The sequence below is a fragment of the Colossoma macropomum genome, unplaced genomic scaffold, assembly GCF_904425465.1.
Source record: "Colossoma macropomum unplaced genomic scaffold, Colossoma_macropomum, whole genome shotgun sequence".
In the NCBI taxonomy this organism is placed as follows: domain Eukaryota; kingdom Metazoa; phylum Chordata; class Actinopteri; order Characiformes; family Serrasalmidae; genus Colossoma; species Colossoma macropomum.
In genome coordinates, this window is record NW_023494788.1 from 41,785,891 (window position 1) to 41,810,982 (window position 25,092).

The 25,092-nt window shown below is 38.6% G+C and overlaps 2 protein-coding genes across 2 annotated transcripts; one reads left to right on the forward strand and one right to left on the reverse strand.

The window, feature by feature from the left end:
* Window positions 1–7,347: 7,347 nt before the first annotated feature.
* Window positions 7,348–17,262, reverse strand: si:ch211-153b23.4 (uncharacterized protein LOC335392 homolog). Its single transcript, XM_036569393.1, has 9 exons — window positions 17,036–17,262; window positions 15,438–15,551; window positions 11,251–12,933; window positions 11,050–11,149; window positions 10,023–10,171; window positions 9,816–9,928; window positions 8,905–8,994; window positions 8,697–8,819; window positions 7,348–8,598 (listed from the first exon to the last, which is right to left on the reverse strand). The coding sequence occupies exons 1-9, from the start codon at window positions 17,154–17,156 to the stop codon at window positions 8,380–8,382; spliced, it is 2,712 nt and encodes a 903-aa protein (XP_036425286.1). The 5' UTR covers window positions 17,157–17,262; the 3' UTR covers window positions 7,348–8,379.
* A 1,243-nt stretch (window positions 17,263–18,505) lies between these two features.
* On the forward strand, window positions 18,506–21,741 carry si:ch211-153b23.5 (uncharacterized protein LOC321177 homolog). The gene is made up of 5 exons (XM_036569394.1): window positions 18,506–18,632; window positions 19,166–19,278; window positions 20,185–20,356; window positions 20,519–20,720; window positions 21,252–21,741. Exons 2-5 carry the CDS (start codon window positions 19,171–19,173, stop codon window positions 21,442–21,444), a joined length of 675 nt encoding a protein of 224 aa, XP_036425287.1. The 5' UTR covers window positions 18,506–18,632; window positions 19,166–19,170; the 3' UTR covers window positions 21,445–21,741.
* Window positions 21,742–25,092: the final 3,351 nt, after the last annotated feature.

Sequence of the window (25,092 nt, forward strand, 5' to 3'; positions counted from 1 at the left end):
CAGAAACCAGCAGAAACCAGCTTAGACCAGAATGAAATTCCTATTTTTTTCAGAAGGAATGGAAGCTTATAGCCACCAGTTAGCATCATGCAAACTGCATGCTAAAATCACAAACTACGCTGAGTTGTTCAGTAACCTCTTTTAGACTTGCTCATGTGGTTTCTGACACTGCATGACATACTGTGATCTATGTAAATGGACAAAAGGACACTGTGCAGCTCTTTTTGCATAGCTTACATAAACTTTGTTAATAATTAGTAATTAATTAATAGTTTGTCTGATTTAAGTGTGATGCATTGCCCTTTTCTTTGTTGTTGTGTTGTGTAGGCCTTATGTTGACTGTATCCCTCACTGGTCCAAAGAGTCATCTGAGCTGATGCGGTAATGGAACAGCCCTTAGGATGGAACTGAGGATTCCCCCAACGGAAGATGTAGAGGGCAAGTTAACGAAGGCATGTTTATAAACCTGTATTGAAATGGAAGGTAGATCTTGGTGTTGAGGATGAGCTCTAAGAGTCCACTGTTAGCACAACTTGTAACTTTGATTGTGTTTCGCAGTGTTGTTTCTATATGAAGATTAAAAGAGGTCATGAGTGAACACATGAATCATTGAATAGATTCTCATTCTTATTCACTGAAATGAACAACCACAGTGCGTTTTAGGGCCCAGAGAAAAATCTATTTTCCTTTTTCAGAAATTTGAAAAAAAAAAACATATTATTTTTATTATGTTCACATTATTTCATATGTTCACGACACATCAGATATCATTCACGCCCCAGTACAAATAGTCCATATACAGAAACTAAACTTCAAAAACAGTCTGTTTTAAATTAATAGTTTTTGTGATTTGTCAATGACCATAACATTTACATATGTCTACCTGTTCAGCATTCAGCAGGGCAGTTTAGCCCCACCCTCACTGAAGTTATAAGGAGTGTTTCAGTCTCAACTGCTTTTAGAATGAGACACAATGCAGGGCAGCCAAAACCCAATTTTTAATTAGTCTTTAGTTAGTCTAAGTCTTACACACGCAGTTCCAAGAAAGTTGGGACAGTATGTGAAACTTTGACCTGTATTTAAACGAAAGCAGAACAAAGATGAGATATTCAATGTTTTGTTTTATTCACTTTGTTGTGTTTTGTAAGTATACATTCATTTTAACATATATAGCTGCAAGACTTTCAATTTCTGGTTGAGTAAATTTAGGACTAGGAACGCTGTTAAATGTTTAGAAAACATGTTAAAAGAGATGATGTAATCATACTTGGATACAAAATGAGCATGCAGGAAAGACTTAGTTCTTTATGGGGGAGGATGGGTCGAGGGTCACCACTTTGACAAGAAATGCATCAATAAATGGTCTGGATGCTTAAGAATAACATTCCTCAATGACTGTTAAAAAAAAAACAAAAAAAAATTATATATATATATATATATATATATAGCACTATGGATAGATTGATTCGGGGAATCTGCAAAAATCTTTATGTTTAAAAAGCAAAGCCAAAAAAACACATTTGAATGCCCATGACCTTCAGTCCCTCAGACGGCAGGGAATTAAAAGTCAATATGATTCTGTGATGGATGTCACCACATGGGCTCAGGAATACTTTGATTAACTAATGTCAATCAACACTGTCCATCGCTGTATCCACAAACGTGAGTTAAGACTGCACTATGTATACTGAAAACCATTTGTCAACGACGTCCAGAAACGCTGCCGACTTCTCTGGGCTCAAGCTCATCTGAAACAGACTGATGCTCAGTGGAGAAGTGTATTGTGGTCTTTTAAATTGTGTTAGATTGTTTATGAAAATAATGGATGTTCTCTGGGTGAAAGAAGTAAAGGACGATCCAGAGGATTCACCTCTGACTCCAGTGGCAGGAATCAACAGTCCAAAGTGACACCAGAAAACCTGGAGCTGTGCATCACATAGCCAAGCAACTAAGCCCTCTAAACAGCTTATTGCAGAGGTCAGGCCCAACTGAGAATAAGCACACATCCTCTACAGAGAACATACTTCTGCACATTTTTGTCCTTGATTACTGTTTATTTGCTGAATTTATCATATTGGGGAAAAAAATGTGGCCCGAGCCTTTTGTGTGGCACATTTCATACTTTTCTACCATCTGTTTAACTTAGTAAATAAGTTAGATGATGTTTTAACTATTTTTTGCTTATAAAATGAAGAAAACATGGAATTTGACTGAGGTTGAATGAAGGTGTGACAATCTTCACTGGAATTCTGTATTAAAAAACTTATTTTATGCTCCTGTACAATATAACTATACGCCCCAGTTCCACTGGGTTTTCTTCACTTAAACGTTACCGTTTCTGGGAAATGAGTTCAAACAGAGTTAGGAGGAAGCGCTATTGAAATTCAGTGAACAATACCTGCTTTGTTCAATGTATCCATCAGCTCTCGGTGCTACTCAAACAGCCAACACTTTATTTATCAACACAGGGAACCTTTCTTGTTCATTCGCCTGAGGAGAGAAAATAAGAGGATATTAATTTGATTCTCCTCACTCATGGTTGTGATTGCATAACATACAAAGGAACAGTAGTGTTACCTTACCACACATGCAACTGGAGGGATGGAGCACCATTCTTCTCTTAATTGAGTTGAAATCTGGTGATTGTGAAAGCCATAGTGTATTTTTCATCGTTTTCATACTCATCTTTCCATTCAGTGACCCCTGGCTATATTCACTCCTATAAGGATAGAAATATTTCATCATTGGATAAAGTGAAATGGCCAGATTTGACTTTGTTCCATCTGAGGAGACAAACCATGCCAGCAAAGTACCCCCTGTGACATAACAGAGCCATGGGACCATCATACAGCAGGGGTCAATCATTCAGGCCTTCACCGTTCTCTTGTTGTACACCACACATGCATCTGCCCACTTTTGGAGAACATGGTGACTTATCTGATCACTTTTTTTGACATCTCTAGAGCAGCATCTGTAATTTGTGCACCACTAGACTCTCAAATGTGTCTTTGTAATGGGGGTTTAGCACTACAGTCCTACTATTATATCCCTCTATGTGGTTTTTGACAAACGGTTCTTTCTAACACAATTTGATAATGTCCTGCATAGTGTTGCACCGAAACCGATACAGTTTCGGTATCGACACAGATTCTGGCACTTAATTGCAGCATCAGCATCAGTGATGGGGTACCGATGCCTACGACCGATACCATTAAGCAAGTTCTGACGCATGCATGAGCACAAGTAGACAGAGCTTAACACCACATTGGTGATGTGGGATGACAAGCAGCAGTAAAAATGCTCATGGTAGAATCTGTAATGGCTGTTTTTGGTCTTAAGAACATGCTAATGAAGTAGCTTACCTGAACAGCTGAGCTGCTTCTTTCAGTAATCACTCGTCTGCCGCTGTGTGGTCACTCACAGTCTGAGTTAATGTTACTGAGAGAGTGGAAGAAACTGCTGGACTCCCAGCATAATGATAGCCTTTAGTCTGGATTTAGCCTTTAGCATAGCAGCATAGCAGCCCACTAGCCGGGCCTGTGTGTCCACTAGCCCCACCCGCAGTGCGCCTCCGTTGGTCAGCTGTATCACTCAGTAGTTAACTGTTCCGCACAATAAAGATATTTTACATTTACTTAAGTTGTTAAACATGGTTCTTATTACTAGTTATACAATAATAAATACTAAATATAGTAAATAATGCAGTAAATAAACAAAAATAAGTTTTCTTAAGCATCTAGTAAATATAACACAGCAAGTGTCATATTGCCAAGCTGAGTGTGTAATTTGTGATGCAGAACACAGATTTTACCAAAATAAAATATTTTAAAAATGTAACTGGATAAATATCAGGAGTTATGTGTGAATTAGGTTAGATAGAGTTAGTATTGGTACTCAGTATTGGCCGATGCTAAAGGATCAGGTATCGGTGTTGGAATTGGAAGGGAAAAAGTGGTATCGGTGCATCTCTAGTCCTGCATTGTTATTCTTGGTCACCTGATGAACAGTTGCTCTTTTTCTTGCATATCAAACTAATTGCACTAACTGATTTTAACTGCTTAGTTAAATCATGCAGTCCACCTCTCTGGGAGCATCTGTTACTTTTCTCCACTCATTTATTAAGGTTTTCCTTTCATCTGTTAACCTATATTACTTTTGGCAGTAAGTAAAATGTTTTATTAAAAATGATTACAAATTACATACACATTGTAACCCAGTACACAATTCAATGCATTACTTGTTCCAATTTGTACACATTGAAATGAAACGGGTTCACCAAATGCACCTAGTGATTACGGTGTTTGTGCTATGGCTTTAGGCAGTAGGAGGTATGAGTGATGAGAAAGGTAACCGCTCTCTAAGGAATTTAGAGAAGGCTGAATGCTAAAACACGTGCTGTCAAAACTCGTATTACATAAACAGTTGTCTTTCAGCCACGCCCGTTCTCTGGTGTTTTCTTTAAAGTCAATCAGTCAGTTTTACAGGCCTTTTTGCTACAGGTTCCGTTTGTTTACAGTTCCTTCTAAATGCCTCACCCTGAACCACAAAGACGCCTTTCAACCCTGTTTATTGGTTCATAAAGAACACATTACACAAAAAACAAAGCCTGCTTTCCTTCAGCCTGGTTGGATTCATAGAAAGTATTTTAATATGACATCAAATTATAATTCTCATGTTGGAAACTTTTACCAATTTATTTAAAGCAGCACTATGTAAGATGTTTTTGTTAAAAATGAAAGTAACATTATGAGTCAGGAGAAAAAACACACACTAAAATATGCTGTCCATGCGCTGCTGTGAGTCACTGTAAATCCTGAAATGATCAGTCAAAAGTCAGAGGCCTCAGGTTGGATTTTGTTTTTCGGACCACGTCATCCATCTTTATGTGTTAACGTCACACGTACAGGCTCAAAGAGTAGGTCCACCTTGATGTTTAAGTCTAAAGTGGAAAATCAACACTATAATAAGGCAATAAGCCATGAGAGGCTGTGCATTACTGCTATTTTATTATGGGAAGGGTGTTCTTAGGCAAGACGCGACGCGGAGTGCCAAAAACGTGACAAACTTGCAGTATTGCTTAACCTCAACTTATTGCTTTTATAAAACAGCGGCCAACATTAAAATACAAATAGAATTAAAAAATAAAATAAAAAAAAAAACATACAACATAAAAATAAAATATAATTTGCCAAGAAATGTAGTTTCTTTAGAGTACGGTATCATTGGCAAGCAACCATGGACCACCGAATGAGGAGAACGTTCGGTCGCCCATCGCCGTATATTTCGGTCACTTCATGAACTTTTAAACTTTTTGTTGTATAACAATGAACAAATGATATCACAGTACTGTTTAATGCAAAAACCTTTACTTTAAGTACTTTCTGGTCATCAAATTTCCACTGTGAGTCTTATTTAGCACCAATCCAGCAGTGCCCTCTTCTCACACTGAGGCTAAATCTCAAACGGCTCCCTGCTCCCCACGTAGTGCAGTTTAAATACTGGATCCTGCAGCCCAACAGAGCAAAATACAGCTAAGAAACAGTCATTTGTGACTCAGAGGCATCCACACTCGATAAACGATGCACTGTTTGGCTGCATATACGTTGTCAGCCCCTCAGTTTAAACAAACAACAGGTTTTTACTTCATCAGTACACTCAGTGCTCCATGTGAGCAGCATGAGAGTCAAAGATTATTCCTTTAACAGCACAAGGGTTTTTCCTGCCGTGGCGCAGTGACATACAATTCAGTAGTTGTGTTGCGGTCATAGGTGTGCGTATATTGTGGATTTTACAACAGCTTCGCACGCGGCTCAATCAGATTTTAGGACAGGAACTATTTGTTTTATACTGATAAAGATTTGATGACAATAGGAGATAATAATAATAATAATAATAATAATAATAATAATACATTTAGAATACATTAAGAATACATCTTGAAAAGACATGTTAGAAAAACTGTTATATATTATTATATAATATTATATGTGTATATTTTTGCCCAAATTATAGGGCAGTCATGGGCTGGAGGTAAAGTGACCGGAAGGTCACCGGTTGAATCCCCTCAGCCGACAGTACATGACTGAAGTGCCCTTGAGCAAGACACCTAACCCCCAACTGTTCCCGGGCGCTGTGGATAGGGCTGCCCACCGCTCCGGGCAAGTGTGCTCACTGCCCCCTAGTGTGTGTGTTCACTAGTGTGCATGTATGTGGGTGTTTCACTGCATGGATGGGTTAAATGCGGAGGTCTAATTCCTCTGTGTGCAAACACAGTTGGCTAATGGTTCTGAATTCTAATTCTATTCTAATTCACACTGTTATTTGCTGCTATTGTTTGGTAGTTCTCTACCATGCCTCCTTCAGACCTGGCTGTGCCCACAGCCAACCCTGCTGCTCAGGACTACGCCTCGCTGCAACACATAACACAGGACTCTCAGAGATCCACCTATCCCTGTTCCAGATCGCCTGACTTCTAATCATCCACACCTGTTCCTTGTTACATGCGTTCGTATGAGCCCCGGCTTTAGCTTAGTTCATTGCGAAGTATCGCCACACTAATGTCCGTACTGACCGTTTACACTCTGCTACTTTCTATTACTGTGTGACCCATTTTCTGTTTATGACCACGATTCTAGTCTTGCCCTTTTGTCCTGTACTGATTCTCTGGTTTTCATGTGAGTTTGGACTGGCCTCCGTATTAAAGTTTTGAACTCAAGCCTCTGCTGTGAGCGTCTGGTTCTGTCTGCCACCGTTACACTATATAATTCTTCTGGTAATATGTTTCATGAGAAATTTGCTTAGCATTTGAATGACATTCTGAAATTCTCTTTTTTGTCTTTCATCACATGCTTTGGTCCACTGCTGCTCGGAGAGTCCCCCGAGCAGAACCAACCAGCCTTATGCTCAAAGGAACTCACTTAAAGGCTCACATCTTTTGTAATTTGTGAGTTTTATTTGGATTCCACAGTCCGGAACAGTTTTTAGGATTATATAAAATGAATCCATGTCCATGTCAGAGGATACTGTTCAGTTCATCCCTCAGAAGAGCTCAGTAATGCTGAGATTATTAGCTTATCACATTCATTTATCAGTCTACTCAGGCTTTACAGTCCTCTTTAGAGTCAGATGTGTTTGCTACACACAGTGAATAAACAAGCACTTAGTGTTTCTTTCATAAATTGTTCTTCTAAGTGTTCTTCTAATGGAAAAAGTATCTGTATTATGAAACTTTTGAAAATGTAAAGTGGACTAAATACATATTTAATTACTGTATTCTGAAAACAGGTTCCCAAAACTTCTATGCTGTTACATCCCAGCCTGATGAAAGCTGTATGTGTATATATTTGTATGTGTATTTGTATGTATGTGCAATTTGTTTACTGGACAAATACCAAACTTTATTAAAGACACTTAGAAATAAATAATGTACAACAAATAAAAATAGACCCACAGACCTTCCACTGATACAGGCAATAAAGTGCATAATAAAAGACAAATGGAAATCAAGCTATACACTGCTGTGAGTTTTGCATCATACAAATATACACTGTATTTACACAATACATCAACATCACAGAATTCTACATACATGTATCTGTGCAAAAGTCTTAGGTGGCCAAGAAAATGGTTTATCTGGGCAGTGTGTGTGTTTTTTTCCAGTCAAACACTGTATAACATTATTAAAACTAGTAAAACTTGATGGTTTTGCTTTCTAATAGGAACTGGTTTAATGGTTACAGACCACTAGTTTACTGCAGGACACCATCAGATCCCATTAGGAAACCATCAAATGCATCTGGAATCAGTAAGAATCTTTTACACTGGGATATCAACCCGTCAGAAAAAAAACACAAAATATTATTACAGATGCCACCAGGAACCAACAGAAACTTTTAATGGTTATAAGTTTTTTTTTCAGCAGTGCTTAAATGTAAATTCAGCACAATGTATTTTTTAATGGGTTTGTCATATTTTAATACATGATTTCATTATTTAATTTACTGAGGATTGACCAGGCACATAGGTATTGGATGGTAACTGTAAATTAGTGGGGAGAGAATTGGACAGGATTAAGCTAATACATGGACATTACATTTAATCACAATGTATTGTTTAATTGTTCATTTGTATTTATTACAAGGGGTCATTCTAAACAGATCAATGCTTACTGCCCAGATAAATGTCTTTATCATTTTCTTACTTTTCTCACAGCACTGTATAATATAATAATAGATACTTTCATTTATTTCCTTATAAATTGGCCACTTTCACTGTGATTTCTTTGTTTCCAAACCTGTAATTGTGATTTTAATGTATGCATCTTTTTCTAAACAATCTACAAGCTAAAATGTTATTATCATGGTTACTGTTTGGCAGCATTTACAAGGATTCCTCCTCATCTTCCTCATTGCCATGTTGGCTGAGGTCCAGTGAGCTCAGCGACCCTGTAGAGGTTGGTTGGCTTAAGCCTGAGTCTGTTTCAGGATCTGGTAATTGTGTGTTGGATTCTCTTTCAGGATCTGTGATGTCTGCCTCGAAACCGCTGTTCACCTGCCCATGCTGATGTTTTCTCTGAATCTCCTCAAAGATTTGCAGGACCTTGAGAAGATCACAGAACAAAGGGAGAAGTCTTAATACACCTGAACAGACCCAGAACTACACGTCTAGATTTTAGCTCTGGAATGGGTGAAAATTACCTTTGATTTAGGTATAAGACCAACCCTGAAAAAGCCTATTTGGCCACTATCAATCTTAGTGCAGTTCACAACAGTAGAGGCAATGTTTTCTGGTGAGGGTCCGTCACATAGCACTCCATCGACCTGCACATATGAATACATTTTTGCACATTGCCCAACATATGGATTTCATTTCACTGGTTTAGTCCATTCACTACTGTGAATTTACCTTATCACCCAGCTTGGCGTACACCTGGTTATGATGGGTTGTGTCTGCTTCACCTGTCGGGTTGGCTGATGTAACAGCGATAGGACCGACCTAGAACACAGGAGAAATTGGAAAAATAACATAAGAATTATTATAATAGCTATTTACTGGGGAGATGCTCAGTGACTGGGTTAACAGTTCCAGGTGTACATATTCAAATACTGAAATCCATATTCATTACGCTGCATCACAGAAAGTTATGAAGAAAATATTTTAATGAGACTATAAAGTATGACAGTTTTGCCCATCAAATCAATAAGATCAATTCATTTTAGTATGTCATAGTTTGCTACAGCAAAACATGTGTGGCTTTGTGTGAGCACATTGCCAAGGACACATTGTTAAGAATGTGGTTAAGGCAAAGTTGTTGGAGCTGTAACTAGGCTAACTGTTCCAGCTGCTATTAGCTAGAACCAAAAATTATGAAAAGATATTCTATAAAGATCTTCACAGTGCTACCTTGACAAACTCAGTAGATGATGTCAGCTCATCCAGATCAACCCATCCATGCATGAGGTCATCCAAACCTCATGCAGAAACCCACAAGTCATCAACATCTACCACTACACCAGTTAGCTCCACTGTTAGTGTTAGCTAATTAGCTCATTCTTTCATCACTCAAGCAAAGTGACAAATACTTTCACTGTCTATTGTAATAAGTGTGTAATAAATGATTACAAATAAACACCTCTGCTAAATTTTCATTTGTGCTACTGAGTTTTAGCATGCTAGCACCATTGCTCTAGTTTACTGTGTCTTGATATACATTAATATCAGGTGTTTTCACAGATCTGTTTAAAACCATTAACTCCATTATAGATACTCTAATATTTGTCATAATGAGTTTATATACCATAAAATATGAAACATACCAAGCTAATAAGGTGCGTCGCAACAGTGCAGTCAGGATTTCTGATAGCTATGCTTTGTGGGGTGCCAATATATTTTGATGAATCACCCAAACCAAAGAACTCCATCCATGGGGCTGCGGAACAGAGAGATGAACGTAAATTCAGTTCAAATAAGGCACCTGATTCTCTGACAGCAGTACCGTATGACAGGGTGCCAATAAAACCCACCTCTAGGAATGACCAGGCTGATTGACGAGGGCCAAGCAGCCTCCATGAAGTCCCACAGCACTGGATTGATCTGTTGTCTGACTGGTTCTAACTGCTTGATGGAGGAAATCCATAATGACATGGGACGCTCTTGAGCCTGCTTCTTCACCCTGTGTGCACAAGGGAACAGTATTAGAAGATTAAAAGAAAAAAATGGATAAACCTGCATTCTGTAAAAATGACCAGATCTCCTGATGTCATTTGCATAATACTAGTAACCTCTTCAATGGGCAGAACCTGCTGGCAGGTCCAAACTTTTATTATACACTTCTAGAAATTCATAAAAACTCAGTTATTACTACAGTTTGCACTGTAGTAGTAGAAGATGTTAAACATCTAAAAAAGCATCTGAGACCACTTCAGAATAAGACTACCCTTGTAAAGAGCTCATAAAAAGGTTTTAAATGAGTTTCTAGTGGTTATCGATTAGGCCATAAACACTTTAAAAAGCATGAATAAACAGTTACAACACATTAGTAAAAGGTCAAAAGTGAGCTGTTGATGTCTAATGAACATGTGATAAAGGTGATAGGTTTTATGCTGACTGATGAAAAAGAGAAAGTAAGATCAATAACTAGCAACATCTGAGCTTTCACAGCACAGATGAATGTGTGTCACTGTTTCCAGTTTTATTTATGTACTATAACTGCCTATGAATGATTAAGGTGTATGACCCGATTAATAACAATAAACTATTTTAAAAACCATTCATGAACACTTTGTGAGGGTAGTCATGTTCTAAAGTGGTACCGAACATCCTCTACATTTCTGTAATGGTTTTATTATTTCTTGGCATTGAAATACAAAGTATGGACCGTTCTGTGTCAGAATGCAAATTAAATGTAAAAGCCATTTAATTATCATTGCATTTAAACAGTACAGCAAAATGACAGTAATAAAAACTGGAATTCTACAGGTCTAAAGTGATAGTAGTTTATTTACACTTTGGATTACATTTCTATTAATATTAAGAAAGAACAGGTCTTACTTATAAGCTTTCTCGACAGCCTCTGGCCGATTGCAAGCTGCCACCAGCACATAGACTGTGTCAGTGGGCATTCCGCATATTCCTCCATTCCTCATAATCTCTGGAAACATATAAAAGATGTCATCTTGATGTGCCTGTACACCAACTGTCAGCTATTTCAGACTTTAATTTGAATTCCTGCTCCAATGATGGACATCTCACCTGCAATCTGCTGCACAGATGTAGCTTTCCTTGCAGGAAGATGAGGACAGCTGTCCCTGCCACCACCAAACCCACTCAGCTTGATCAGAGGATCACCAAATGGAAGCTGTGGAGTCTGGAAGGTGCAGTTGAATAAGTTGGCCAAGAAAAAATAGAAGCTGACCAAACCAAAGATGATGGTGACACCGATGTCATAGCCATATGGCAGCGCTCCCACTGCATCCAGCAAGAAGCTAATGAGAATGAGCTCAAATGATAATGCATAGACAAACCAGGCTTTATTTAGGAACAGGGCTCCCGCTGTCACTAGAACATTGAAAAGCATGAAGCTGATGATTCCCACTGCTACGTGGAACCCACGGACATCACCGTAGAGGCCACCGAAACGTGTCAGGCCCCAAACTGTCCACATGACCCCATAGAGAATGAAGGCTGTGCTCTCCAGAGTCTTACCTCGTGCAAAGGCCACTGAGCCACAGAGCAACTGCAGCAAACCACCTGAAACCACAGCCCATGGCAAAATCAAAACCGCCAAGGGATCCTGGCTGGCTGTGCTAGCAGTGATGGCAAAAGCTGCCAGAACACTACAGCCATGGCCCAAAACTTCAGCATCTGCATACTTGGAGTAGCCCAAATAGGGAGCATGCAGATCTTTGTCCTGGGTTCGTAGCGTGAATTTACCACTGCGACTCAGAAGGTTCTTGAGCAGACTGTCACCTGTGGGAATCTTCTTTGGAGATGCCTTGTTATAGAGGGTCACTAGAAGCATGAGGGCAGTTGCCACGAATATAGCTGCTTGGACACCTTGCGTGCCTCCCTGGAAAAAGCCTCTGGGTTGGGCAGCGATTGCTATACAGTACGCTACGAAGAAAAGCTGATAGAGGCCATCGAGTAAACTTCTGTGGCAACTAAACAAAGCCAGGACAAAGAAGAGGATTGAGAAAACAGTAGGGAAGGGCACTGGGGAATAGGGCTCTTGGTTTGTTAGGTCTCTTACTAGTGCGCTGTACCCCTCAGAAAACTTCAGTATGGCTGTAAAGCCGTAGAAGGTGGCGGCCAGGGTGTCCAGGGCTCTGTAGGAGAGAACGCAGACACCCAGCTGGAAGACCCCAGCTGTCCACAGCCATGGAACAAGGCCAGAGAAGAGCTGAGGGACCACGCCAAGCAGGGGACAAGCCAGCACGCTGGCTGACAACAAGTTCATCACCAAACCCACTGCAACTACATTATTAGCCTCTTGACCCTGAGCTGACTTCAAGCTGGTTTTACTCTGTTGATCTGTCCCTGGTGGTTGAATCTTACCACGGGTTATGTAGGACAACAAGCGTCCACTCCCAAAGTAAGCAGTCACTGAACAGACCAAAAGGTAGCAGGCAGCAGTGGCTGACTGGCCAAAGCTTAAATTAGCTAGGCCGGCAATCTGATGGGCACATGCCAAACATATGCTGAGGGCAATGAAGGAAAGGACAACCTCCCTCTGCAGGACAGCCGCTAAACAAATGACAAGCAACGCTAGAGTAAAAGCAGCGAGCCCTGGCACCATCGCATTTCTCAGCTCATTTTCAGTGGTGATTATATTTTCCCCTGCAAGTATATGAATCAGCCCTGAGCCACACCACAGGGCAGACACCGTCAGACACAAACTGGCAAAGAGGGAGCTTTGAGATAAAATCCGGCGCACTCCTAGAACAAAAGAGAGGAGAAGTGCTGTTTAGTACCACAAAAAGTGCTATTGTAGAAACAAATAATTGATATCAAAATTATTTTGCAATACTAACTCAGTTAACAAGTAGGGAGGGTTGTAACACCCCAAGTTTCACCAATGAAAAACACACTACAGGGATGATCCTGAGTGTGCACACCCACTAGAATTACTGGTGGTCTTGTGTTTTGAGCTGGTCATTGTGAGCTCGCAGTACTTCACATACAGTAGAAGTTAGTCTTATTTTCTGTTCCACCTTAAATGATGTAGCGGTTACATTCAAATGCCTGCACAGGTTCTAGCGTGTAACTGCTGCAGTGCTTGAGGTGGAAAGGAAAATTGGATGAGAGGCTAACATCGGCCTCAAGAGACTAGCGTATCTGATTTTAGCATGATTGTGTGAATGAGACTGACTGACTGACACAACCGGCAGAGCTCTACAGAGTTCATTTTCATGCACTACTAATGTAGCAGTTTTTATTTATATGTGAATCATGTAAAGATGGAGAGCAGAAACCAAGGTGACAGTCAGACTCATGTATCGCTGTTGTCGGAACTAAACCTCGTATCTCCAAAACGGTAACTTTACAGAAGAAGGAAAAAACATACTTTACTTTTAATAATAATAAAAATAATAATAATAATAATAATAATAATAATTTTATTTATAAAGCACTTTTCATGCCGGTGGCAGCTCAAAGTGCTTTACAGACAGGTGATAAAACATAGTTATAGAAAAGATCATTAATACTTAATTAGAATCAGAAGAAAATGAAAATTAAATTACAAGATAAAAACCATGAGACATTCAGTTTTAGTTCAATGCTAATTTAAAGAGAGACATTTTTAGGTGCTTCTTAAAAGTGAGCACTGAGCTTGACTGTCTAATAAAAGCTGAACTGAGCTCCACAGTTTAGAAGCAGAATAACTGAAAGAGTCAGTTTCCTGTTTCCTGTATTGTACAGAGGGTGTCTGTAGAAGGCCACTATCTGCAGATCTTAGATTGCGTGCTGGAACATAAACAGACAGACACGCTGTGATGTAAGCAGGTGCCAGGTTGTTTTGAGCTTTAAAGACTGGTAGCAGGACCTTGAAATCTATCCTGAATGATACAGGCAGCCAGTGCAGCTCTTTCAAAACGGGAGTGATGTGATCTCTCTGTCTTTTAATGTAAGTTAATGGAACCAGACTTTCTTCAAAGTCATTTTGCGCTGTTTCTTTTGGTCCATTCATCATGAAATTTACACACAATGTAAAGAGTAACAGGTACTTTCAAATTATTTTAAAAACTGAAAAACGACAAAAATGGAGACGTCAGGTTTTCTTCCGACAACAGCGATATGCTAGGCTATCTGCTAATATGTCATAGTGTGTTCCATCCTCCTTTGCACAGCTCCACATACTCTCAGTACCGTGTGCTGCCTGTGTTCTGTTTAGTATTTATTGTAAGTCTTTCATATTTATTTATTGTACTGTATTGTCAGTATCGTATTGTCTCGCACTTGTTGTTTCTGGAGGAATGTTGTTTTGTTTCACTGTGTACTTGTATAGAGCTGACATGACAATAAAGCCTGACTTCAAAATGAAAAAGCTGCTTGTGGAGGATGAGGACATATCCGAGCCGGTGAGAAAAATGGAGCTTAACTTAACGGAGCTAGCATTAGGTTGTAGCATATTATGTCAAATTTAAAATAAAAGCTTTCGCATTTTTTTTATTTTATTACTAGTTAGCCACTATAATTATAGCCATGTAAACAATAAATAAGAGTCAGAAATAAAGATGATGAAAATGCGCAGATTGTTCTGCCATTTTCTGCCACATCATTATCTCCCACCTTGGTGTTTGTGCCTTTAAGAGAAGAACTGTTTTGTTTTTTTAGCAGTGTCGATGTTTCTCATGTTTGTTTACTGCACTAAATTAAAAAAAGGTAAACTTTAAAAATGTCCTTTAGAAAATGTACATCAAAAAGTTACTTTATACTCCACTTACTGTTTCAGCCTGCTCCTTTACAGGGGTATGTCGTGACAGTAGGTGGAGTATAAAATAATTTACTGAGGTGCATTCCTAAAGGATGTTTTTGTATTTGACATGACTGTTTAAACTGGACACAAACTGGCTTGTTTTGTGAGTAAGCAGTGTATTTCTACATTACCGTTATTTGTCACAGATAAATATGGGTGTTATATAAAATTATGATTTTTTTAAAGTATGTGTACACACTTGGAAAAAAAGGTACTGTACAGTCACTGACATGATTGTACCATAATCCATTGCAGTAACATTTTTACCTTGTACTGGATCCCCACACCTTCTCTACAATTGTTTATTTTATTGTTCTGTTTAAAAACATTAGACTATTAAAAAGGTACAAATTTGTAACTTTTCACTGGGAAATATTTAGATGGACCTTTGTTTTACTGTACCTTTACAGTACCTTTCTCCCCTGATGTATATACATATCGTGTTCTTTTTGGTGACCCTTACCTGCGTAGGCCAGTAGGGCAGCAATAATAAGAAGCTCAATCCCCAGAGCAGTGCTGGGGATGAGGTGTTTGCCAGGGGAGCTGCCATAGTTTTGGACCAGAAGCAGCAAAGAACCTTCATCAGAAAAGGAGAATTTGTTTCACACTGCTGTATTGATTTCTAACACAGATTACACAGCAATTGAACCCTTCCTTTTGTCCTGTCAGTAATACAGTAACGTTAGACGCCCTCTACTGGCGAGATGTATGTAGTGTAGTGAAACTGTTTAAACGGTGCGAAATAAATAAATAAATAAATAAATAAATAAATAAATAAATAAATAGAAAGCAGACCACAGGGCTTGTTTTTATGACAATCTAAACATGCAAAAGTAATGTTCTACCATTTACAAAAATAATGGCTACTTCTCGAATTTGCTTCTTCAGTCACGAGATTTTTTAGGATACAAAAATGAACACATTTACTTTCATCACAGCAAAGAGAAAATAAACAATAAACATACGTCAAGCGTTCAGAGGTCTGGAATCACGAAATGGTGAAGATAAATGTATGAAATGATTCTATTATAATGCTACAACTTTAGAAATTTCAACTGTAAGCTGTGAAAAACTGAAACGTTAGATGCGCCCAGGCTGTAGTTGATTCTGAAGACTGAGGAAGCTGTAAAACACTGAGAATGGAGTGAAAGTAAACTTCCAGAATTATTCTCATTTGAAACGTTAAGATAACTCGTTATCATAACTGATAACTTGCTATAAACAGATATTGTTTATTATTAATTAACATAAGTTAGGATTCGCCCCAAAAAAAAACGTTCTTTAATCTACACTGTACAACAAGTCACTACTGAAAACATAGAGCAGTTATTAATACGAGTGATTCTAAACTGTTCAACACTGTAAATGCAAGCAAAACTTTCATACACACCCTCAAACAAGGGTTCTTCGAGGGTTCTTTAGTAAAGGCAATTGTTCTATTGAGAACCTATATTGGGTTCTATATTAAAAACCATGTGGAAGCTTAAATTGTTCTTTGCATGGTGAAATATTTCTTCAGATTGATGGAAAATGTGTTGTATTTGGTTCTCTAAGCACCAAAAAGGGCTCTGCTATTGTTTTTTCTTGGTATATAGAACCATTTTCAAAAAGGTGCTGCACAGAACCATACACAACACATTCTCCGTCAATCTGAAGAACCATTACACCATGCAAAGAACCATTTAAGCATGCAAATGGTTCTATACAGGACTAAATAGAATCATTGCCTTTACTAAAGAACCGTTGAAGAGCTATCTAAGGCTGCGTCTTAAAAGAATGAAACAAAATTAAAATACACATATTTAATATTAATATTTAGCCAGGGTGTATCCTGCCTTCTGCCCAATGATAGCTGGGATAGGCTCCAGCACCCCACCGCGACCCAGAAGGATAAGCGGTTTAGATGATGTATGTATGTATGTATGTATGTATGTATGTATGTATGTATGTATGTTTAATATTAATATTTAGCCAATTATCTATCTTGTATGTGTGTGAATAACCTTTTCTCCGAGTCTCTGAATCTCTGAGTCTGCAGTGCTCCAGGTTTGAGCGACTTACCGGCTGAGATCCCCAAAACACCAACGGAGAAATGCAGCGATTGCGGATCAGAGTGAGCAGCTGCCATAGTAACAGCGCCAAGTAGCCGCGCGCTGCGTCTTATAGACAAGTTCTGTCGCATTACGTCACATCTCGTGACGTCACCGTCTCTTTTCACGCCGCTCGAGACGCTTTACCTTCCAGGAACTTCCCGGTCGGAGTGAGTTTCCGTCAAGTCATCATCAGAACAAAGTCCGGCTGCTCTGGAGAGTCAGAGCGAGAGAAGAGGTACAAACCCTCATTACATAAACGAGCTGCTCAGAGCTCAAAGGCTCCCAAGCAGCTCTTGGAGAGGCTAAAATGGAAAACAAAACAAAACAAAACCAACTAACATCAAAAACAAAGCAAAAAACTACAAGTATAAATAAAGCTTTGTTTAGGTTCTCACAAGCATGACATTCTCTTTTACTGTAAAATGCTGCACAAAATAAAATAGGAAAGAATAGGAAAATCAGAATCAAATAGGAAATCCAGAAATGTTAATATCTGCTTTTCCACTGGAAGAGCTCAAAATATTCCAATAAGTTTTCCGGGTTGTCTTTAAAAACCAATTTTGAAACACGGACAAGAATCAGTAGGTGGTTCCTGTTACCACTGCACTGCTCAAAATCATTTCTTGGCAAAACATCCTAAATCTTGTGAATAAATCATTGTGTGCAAAAGTTTAGGCACCCCGGTCGAATGACGTTTTGTTGATTATCTAAGTGAGAATAAGTGCACGTCCCCTACAGAGAACACACTCCAGCACGATCTCATGCACTATTACTGTTTATTTGCTAAATTCAACATGGTAAAGCGTACTATGTGGCCTGTGCAAAAGTGATAGCACCGTTTGCGTTTTACGTCGTACCCTTTTGTATGTTGAACTCAGCCAACAGAAGCTGTGCGCCAAAGTTTGCAGAGAAATGTCATATTTAAGTTACTCAAAAAGCACATTACCTTATTTTTTAAACTTCAACAGAACATGTATTCTTATATCCAGTAGTTCCCCTTATCTTGTTGAATAGAGGATTCAGCTTATTTCCAGATGCTTTTACTTGTTCTAAGCCATTGTGTCTTGTATGTCAAGACATATGGCTCAAAAATATCAAGATTATCAATAGAAAAAGATATTAGATGTAAAACATGAAGTGACAGTGAAAAATGTCAAGAAATAAGTTGAACAATCTCATAATGTTTACATCACTTTTAAAATGAATTTATATATCAATGTTCACATGCCAAGATATCATTTCTTTTTTGGGGTGTGTTACCTTGTCTGCTGTAGTTAATACAACACTAGCATCAATATTGATGCTGTAGAAGGATTGCTGCCATTACTAAGCATTATCTTACTAAGTAAACTGAGGCAATTATTGGCCTTCTTCCTTCCCGGCAGCTCTCATGTGGAGCCCCTTTGTCCAAAAAAGGTGTGTCTACTCTGGTTCAACTCGCCTCAGTGGGAGGTACTACAGCTGGAGCGCATATAAAGGAACTGCCGTTCTGCTTGTTTGGTGTGGTAACCGAGACACTTCCAGGGCTTCCAGCGACTCAACAAACTCCTCTCCTTCCTCAAAAGGTGAGTCATATGTTCCAGTTAACTATTTTGAGTTTTGAGAGAGTGAACTGAGACCGCTGAACTAGGAAAGCTGTTTTATTTGAACTATTTTAACTACTGAACTGTATTCTAGGCACTAACATAGATCATTTTAAGACCCAAGCTGAAAAGGGTTTATAGTTTTTGAGAACACAGTTGCAGCCACAGTGATGGATGAGTTAATTATGATATGCTGCGTTTCTACTTGGCCATCTCCACACTTGCTGCCCTCTGCTGAGCTTGTTTATGTGAGCTGCTTGGAGACTGAGGTGGTTACACGTTACCTGGAAAAAGCTCCCCAGAGGCTGCCAGCTCTATTTGAATATTTAATACTGCAAAATGCTGTGTCACGGCCACCTGGTGTTTACCTTTGTCACGTACCTCATCACTTGGCCTTGCCTCAGCTGCGTATTAAGCAGTATATTTGCACTGAGTCAACTAGCAAATCGCCTTTTTCTTGAATAATGAGGTTCAGTTGATGGCTGCTGATCAATAAGTTGGGGTGTGCTACTCAGGTACCATGGCAAAGCGTGCAGCAGTAATCCTTGCTGGCTGTGGAGTCTATGATGGGACAGAGATCCACGAGGCTTCTGCCATCCTGGTCCACCTTAGTCGGGCTGGTGTTAAGGTAAGCTGGGATAAAGTCATACACAAAGCATATCATGTATCAGATTTTTAAATGTAGGGTATCAGTTCTCACCTGTGGCAGCATAGTTTGATTACCTTCCTGTAAGTTTGATATTGAGACTACCAGGCCTACAAAGTTTCTTATTACACAGCATCTGCACATCAGATCTGAGCTGGGGTGGGCGATGTGACGATACCTATTGTTATCGTGATAACATGACAATTTATGTTCCATGCTTTTCATGGAATTTTGTGGATATTGTCAGGGCTGACAGACTGCTGACCAGCTGCATGTTTGATCACAAATACAGCATAATTGGCTTGTTTAATTGGATTGTTAGTACAGGTAAGGACAGTTATGCGAAAGTTTTGGCACCACTGGTCAAATTACACGTTTTGTTGAAAATAAGTGAAAATAAGGATATATATCCTCTTTTGCACAGTTACGGTTTATTTGCTAAATTTAATATATTGAGGGAAAAATAGTGACCTGTGCAAACATTATGGCACATTTAATATTAAAGTTTCATTTTAATGAATAAAATCAAAAATCAGAAAAGTGCCACATTTAAGTTTCTTCCCTGTAGATTATGTGTTTACTTATTTTCAATTAGAAAATCAACCAAACATGTCATTTGGGGGTGTTTAAACTGTTATATAGGACTGTATATAAGATGTTGTATCATTGAATTCATAGTTATTGATAGCATTTTTAAAGCATGGCACTAATTTAAAATTTTGTCTGTCCCATCTACTCAAACATCAGTAAAACTGAACATTGCGATACATCTTGTGTATTGTCAAAATGTCTTGAGGTATCATGACGTTATAATTTTGCCATATTGCCCACCCCAAACCCCAAAGCGGGGAACATCTGAACATCAAATAAGGCCACTATCTACCGCAGGTCCAGATGTTTGCCCCCAATGCTGATATGATGCATGTAGTGAACCACTGTGAGGGAAAACCTGTGACAGACAAGCGGAACGTGATGGAGGAAAGTGCCCGCATTGCTCGAGGAGAGGTTACCGACTTGGCCAAGCTAACCGTAGCTGACCATGATGTTCTCCTCATTCCAGGTCAGTTTGACATTTTAGAACCCAAACACACAGTAAACCAGCCATTATTAGCAGCCATTGAAGTTATTTTAAACTGAAGCTACATTTGGTATGTGAGATCTGGAGATCCATAACGTTTCATATAAAGGAGTGTAATAATGAACTGAGTGCTGCTCTGTGCAGGAGGGTTTGGAGCAGCTAAGAACCTGAGCGACTGGGCCACCAAAGGAAAAGAGTACTCAGTGAAACCTCTGGTCGAGAAGGTCATCAAGAGTTTCCACCAGGCAGGCAAGCCTATTGCCATGTGCTGCATTTCTCCAGTCCTTGCTGCAAAGGCCATCCCCGGCTGTGAGCTCACCGTAGGCCATGACTGCGAATGTGAGAAGTGAGTATTCGTCTTTAAGTGATGACATAAGAACCAGTTTTAGTTCCCTAAAAAAGCATGTTTAACAAGAGAGTGGTGAGCGTAACGAATCTTTTACAGGCTTAAAGAACTTAACACACACATAATGTAAAGGTTCTACACCACTTAAAGGTTCTTCGCAGAATTACATTACGTGGTTGTCCTTTAAACTCATTATTCTGTAAAGAGCCATCCACTGCATGGATTTGAAGGAGCCAGAGGTGGTTCTTCTAGAGGCAGAGTGTATGGGAGAGAAATAGTGGTCAAAATTTGACTAATATCAAATTACACCATTTTTTTGTTACAAAGGTGAAAATGTATCCTCATGTTCTGTTTATTATGTTTAAAACATTCAAATTAGCTCAGTGCAGATTAGTAAAATGAGCATCCAAAGTCATTATAGTTTACAGCATTATTATTCACTGCAGCAGCGGCATGCTGGGAACATGTCACCATTCTCACATGTTGGATCACCTGCAATACTGATCTTCTCTCCCTCTGTTGCTGTTGTAGGTGGCCATACGCCGGTGTGGCCAAGTCAATGGTGGAGCTGGGCTGTAAGCACGTTAACAAGCATGTGGGAGAAGTGCATGTGGATAAGAAGAATAAGCTGGTGACTACCAGTGCCTTTATGTGCAACGCCCCCATACATGAGATCTTTGATGGACTGGGCGTGATGGTCACAGAAGTTCTTAAACTGGTCTGATTTCATTCATCTCTGTACTGATTGCTCAGGCTTAACTTGTGAAATGTCCTTTGTTGTGTCTATTATTTGCATACTGTCTTGTCTCTTATTGTGAAGATGGTATTTATTTGTGGTTATGAATTTGACTTTAAACCATAATTACCTGCATCTGCATCTAAATGTTTTTTTTTTTGTGATAATACATGTCAATAAAATAAATGTTTGTGTCATTAATAGGTTGTAATGAAATCTCTTTCACTCTCAATAACATGATTTTGACCCTAAATCATGTACAAATAAATTAGAAATTAGAAGTTTCTTTGAATACGGCAGCATCTTAATGTAACTTGTGCAACCGTACTTAAGCTGAAAGAAATAAAAAATGCACAATTTTTAATCACTTTGCTTTAAATGAATGATTTATGTCTCATCTTTAACAAATACATTTGTCTAAGGCTGAACCTTTAATGTGTTCCCTGCTACCTAGCAGCTGGTACAAGTGGATCAGACACAGCAGTGTCTGATCCACTCATACAAGCACAACACACACTAACACACCACACCACAGCATTACTGCAGTGCTGAGAATGATCCACCACCCAAATAGTACCTGCTCTATGAGGGTCCATGGGGGTCCTGACCACTGATGAACAGGGTAAAAGGGGGCTAACAAAGTATCAGAGAAACAGATGGACTACAGTCTGTAACTGTAGAACTACAAAGTGCACCTTTATAGTAAGTGGAGCTGATAAAATGGACAATGAGCGTAGAAACAAGGAGGTGGTCAGAATGTTATGCCTGATCGGTGTACACACACATGCATTTTATATATATATATATATATATATATATATATATATATATATATATATATATATATATATATTATGGCAAGCCAAACAGGAAATATTTAATGAACATTGATATATATACACAATAAACATTGATATATATACAATGAACTTTGATATATATACAATGAACTTTGATATATATGGAATGAACATTGATATATATTGAATGAACTTTGATATATATACAATGAACTTTTCAATGTTCATTGTATATATATCAAAGTTCATTCAATATATATCAATGTTCATTCCATATATATCAAAGTTCATTGTATATATATCAATGTTCATTCCATATATATCAATGTTCATTAAATATTTCCTGTTTGGCTTGCCATAATATTATATATTATATTATACACCTCACAGCAAGAAGGGCCTGGGTTTGATTCCCAGCCGGGTGACCAGGGTCCTTTCTGTGTGGAGCTTGCATGTTCTCCCCGTGTCTGTGTGGGTTTCCTCCCACAGTCCAAAGACATGCAGTCAGGCCAATTGGAAATGCTGAATTGCCCCTAGGTGTGAGTGTGTGTGTGATTGTATATGTATGCATGTCTGTCTGTCTGCCCTGCGATAGACTGGTGATTATATATATATATATATATATATATATATATATATATATATGTATCCTATAAAAGTCATTGTGTTGAGTTATTGTGGTCAAGACTACTAAATGATTTGGTATGCGCATAGCCAAGTTAAAGCAATTCATTTAACGCAGCACGATGTAATATTTTTTGTCAAAAATGAAAGAATTAGCATTACTGAGTACAGAGAAAACACACCAAAATATGGAGTTACAAGGTCACTCTGTAAAGCCTGAAATAATCATTTGGATTCTGCTAAAGGCCACATTAAGGGCCCATAGAAGGCATTCGTGAGCCCCCCTTTTTTACGACTGAAATGACCAAAAAGGACCACAAGCGCACCTAATGGACGAGGCTCAAGTAGGATGAGTTGATGTTCAGAACTGTAGTCTCATTATTTTTAATTTCCACCACTGTAAACTCAACCAGCAGTCTGTCTGTCAAGGCAGTCAATCAGACTGCGTGTTAATATGAAATGGTTGAAGATCCCTGTGCCAAAGTAAAGAGAGGTCAAATCTGACCCAAACAGGCCAGACTGTTTCATTCATGCCACAAAGCCCACAAGCATAATGTGAGGAATATTATTACAACCCCATTACCAAAAAAGTTGGAACCCTGTGCAAAATGTAAATAAAAATGGAATGCAATGATTACAAATATGGTTACGTGATTTGCTTAAGTTTACACTTTTTGACTAACTAACTCAGCACTGATCATAAATGACTACACTGTGATCACATCAACACCCAGCCTATAACTTCAGAGGTCCCACCAGTCAGTGAGGTTACAGTGGTTTTACATTATCATTAACAACACAGCTGCCCTGTAAAACAATGTCATACTATACACCTGAATTCACTGTTGAGTGTCCAAACTGGTTTAAATGACGAGCCTTGAACTGAACAATAGTGACATTGTTCAACTCTTCAAAAAGCCCACAGGATACGCTCACTCTGACACGCTTTAGGTGGTGCGGCAAGAGTTTTTCACAGTCATGCCATTTTTTTTGTGAACAATATGGTTCAAGTCATCTGAGATTGGTTGACAGGTGTGCCTGAAGGTAATATGCTATGCAAGTGCTCAGTAATTATACTTTTATTCTGTACGTTTTCTGTACAATTCAAACCTAAACTCCATATTACTGAATATGAGCAGTGTCTTTACAGGTTGACAAAGAAATATGTTGTAAATAATGTTCATAATGATGTTGTATAACAGACTTTAACCTCTACCCATCCCCTGGGATACATTTAGCATCTGTACAAAATACATTCACAACATGACCAAAAGTATGTGGACACCCATTCACATTATAGCACCTCTGAGTCATCATCATGATGATCTCCATGGACAATCCACACCTCACCCACACCAACAGACTCACTCTGATCTTACAGCACCTTCAATCCAGCAAATCTATACTTACACACATAGACTCACATCTTGTACATCTTCTGTTGTATAATCTGGAGGATTTCTATATCAATATTCTCTCCCCTGTTTACCTGCATCTCATTTATCTACCTCAGACTCACTAACTGCACATACGGAAATGTGCACAACAGTACAAATCATAGTTTAATTTCATATCTTATTACTGGACAAAACTGTACATTGGAATACTAGTGTATATTAGCGTGTATATATGTATATATTAAGAGTATGTGCATATATATTTCTTTTTTCTTATATTTTTTTCTTATATATATACATACACACACACACATACATACACACACATACATATACACATACATACATATTACATATATATATATATATATATATATATATATATATATATATATATATACACACACACACATACATATATATTCTACAAGGGGGCTACGCACCTAAGATTTTCGCTCACCTTGCACTGTGTAAATGTGATGTGACAATAAATGTGATTTGATTTGATTAGAGGGTTAGGCTTGGAACCTTAGGTCCAACATAGGGGCATTTAACCACATTATAGAGAATTATGTGCTTAAAACTTCTTAGTAGCACTTTGGGAAAAATCCATAAAGCAATGGTTTGGAGAGACTGGTGTGGAAGAACTTGATTGGCCTGCACAGAGTCCTGACCTCAACCCTGTCCAACACCTTTGAGATTAATTAAAATTCCTATAACAGCTTGTTGATAATATAGAGAGCTTGTCTAATGTGTGAGCAGTGGTGGTAGGTAATTCCTTTGAGGAACAGGGCTTTCAAGCAAACAAAATGCTT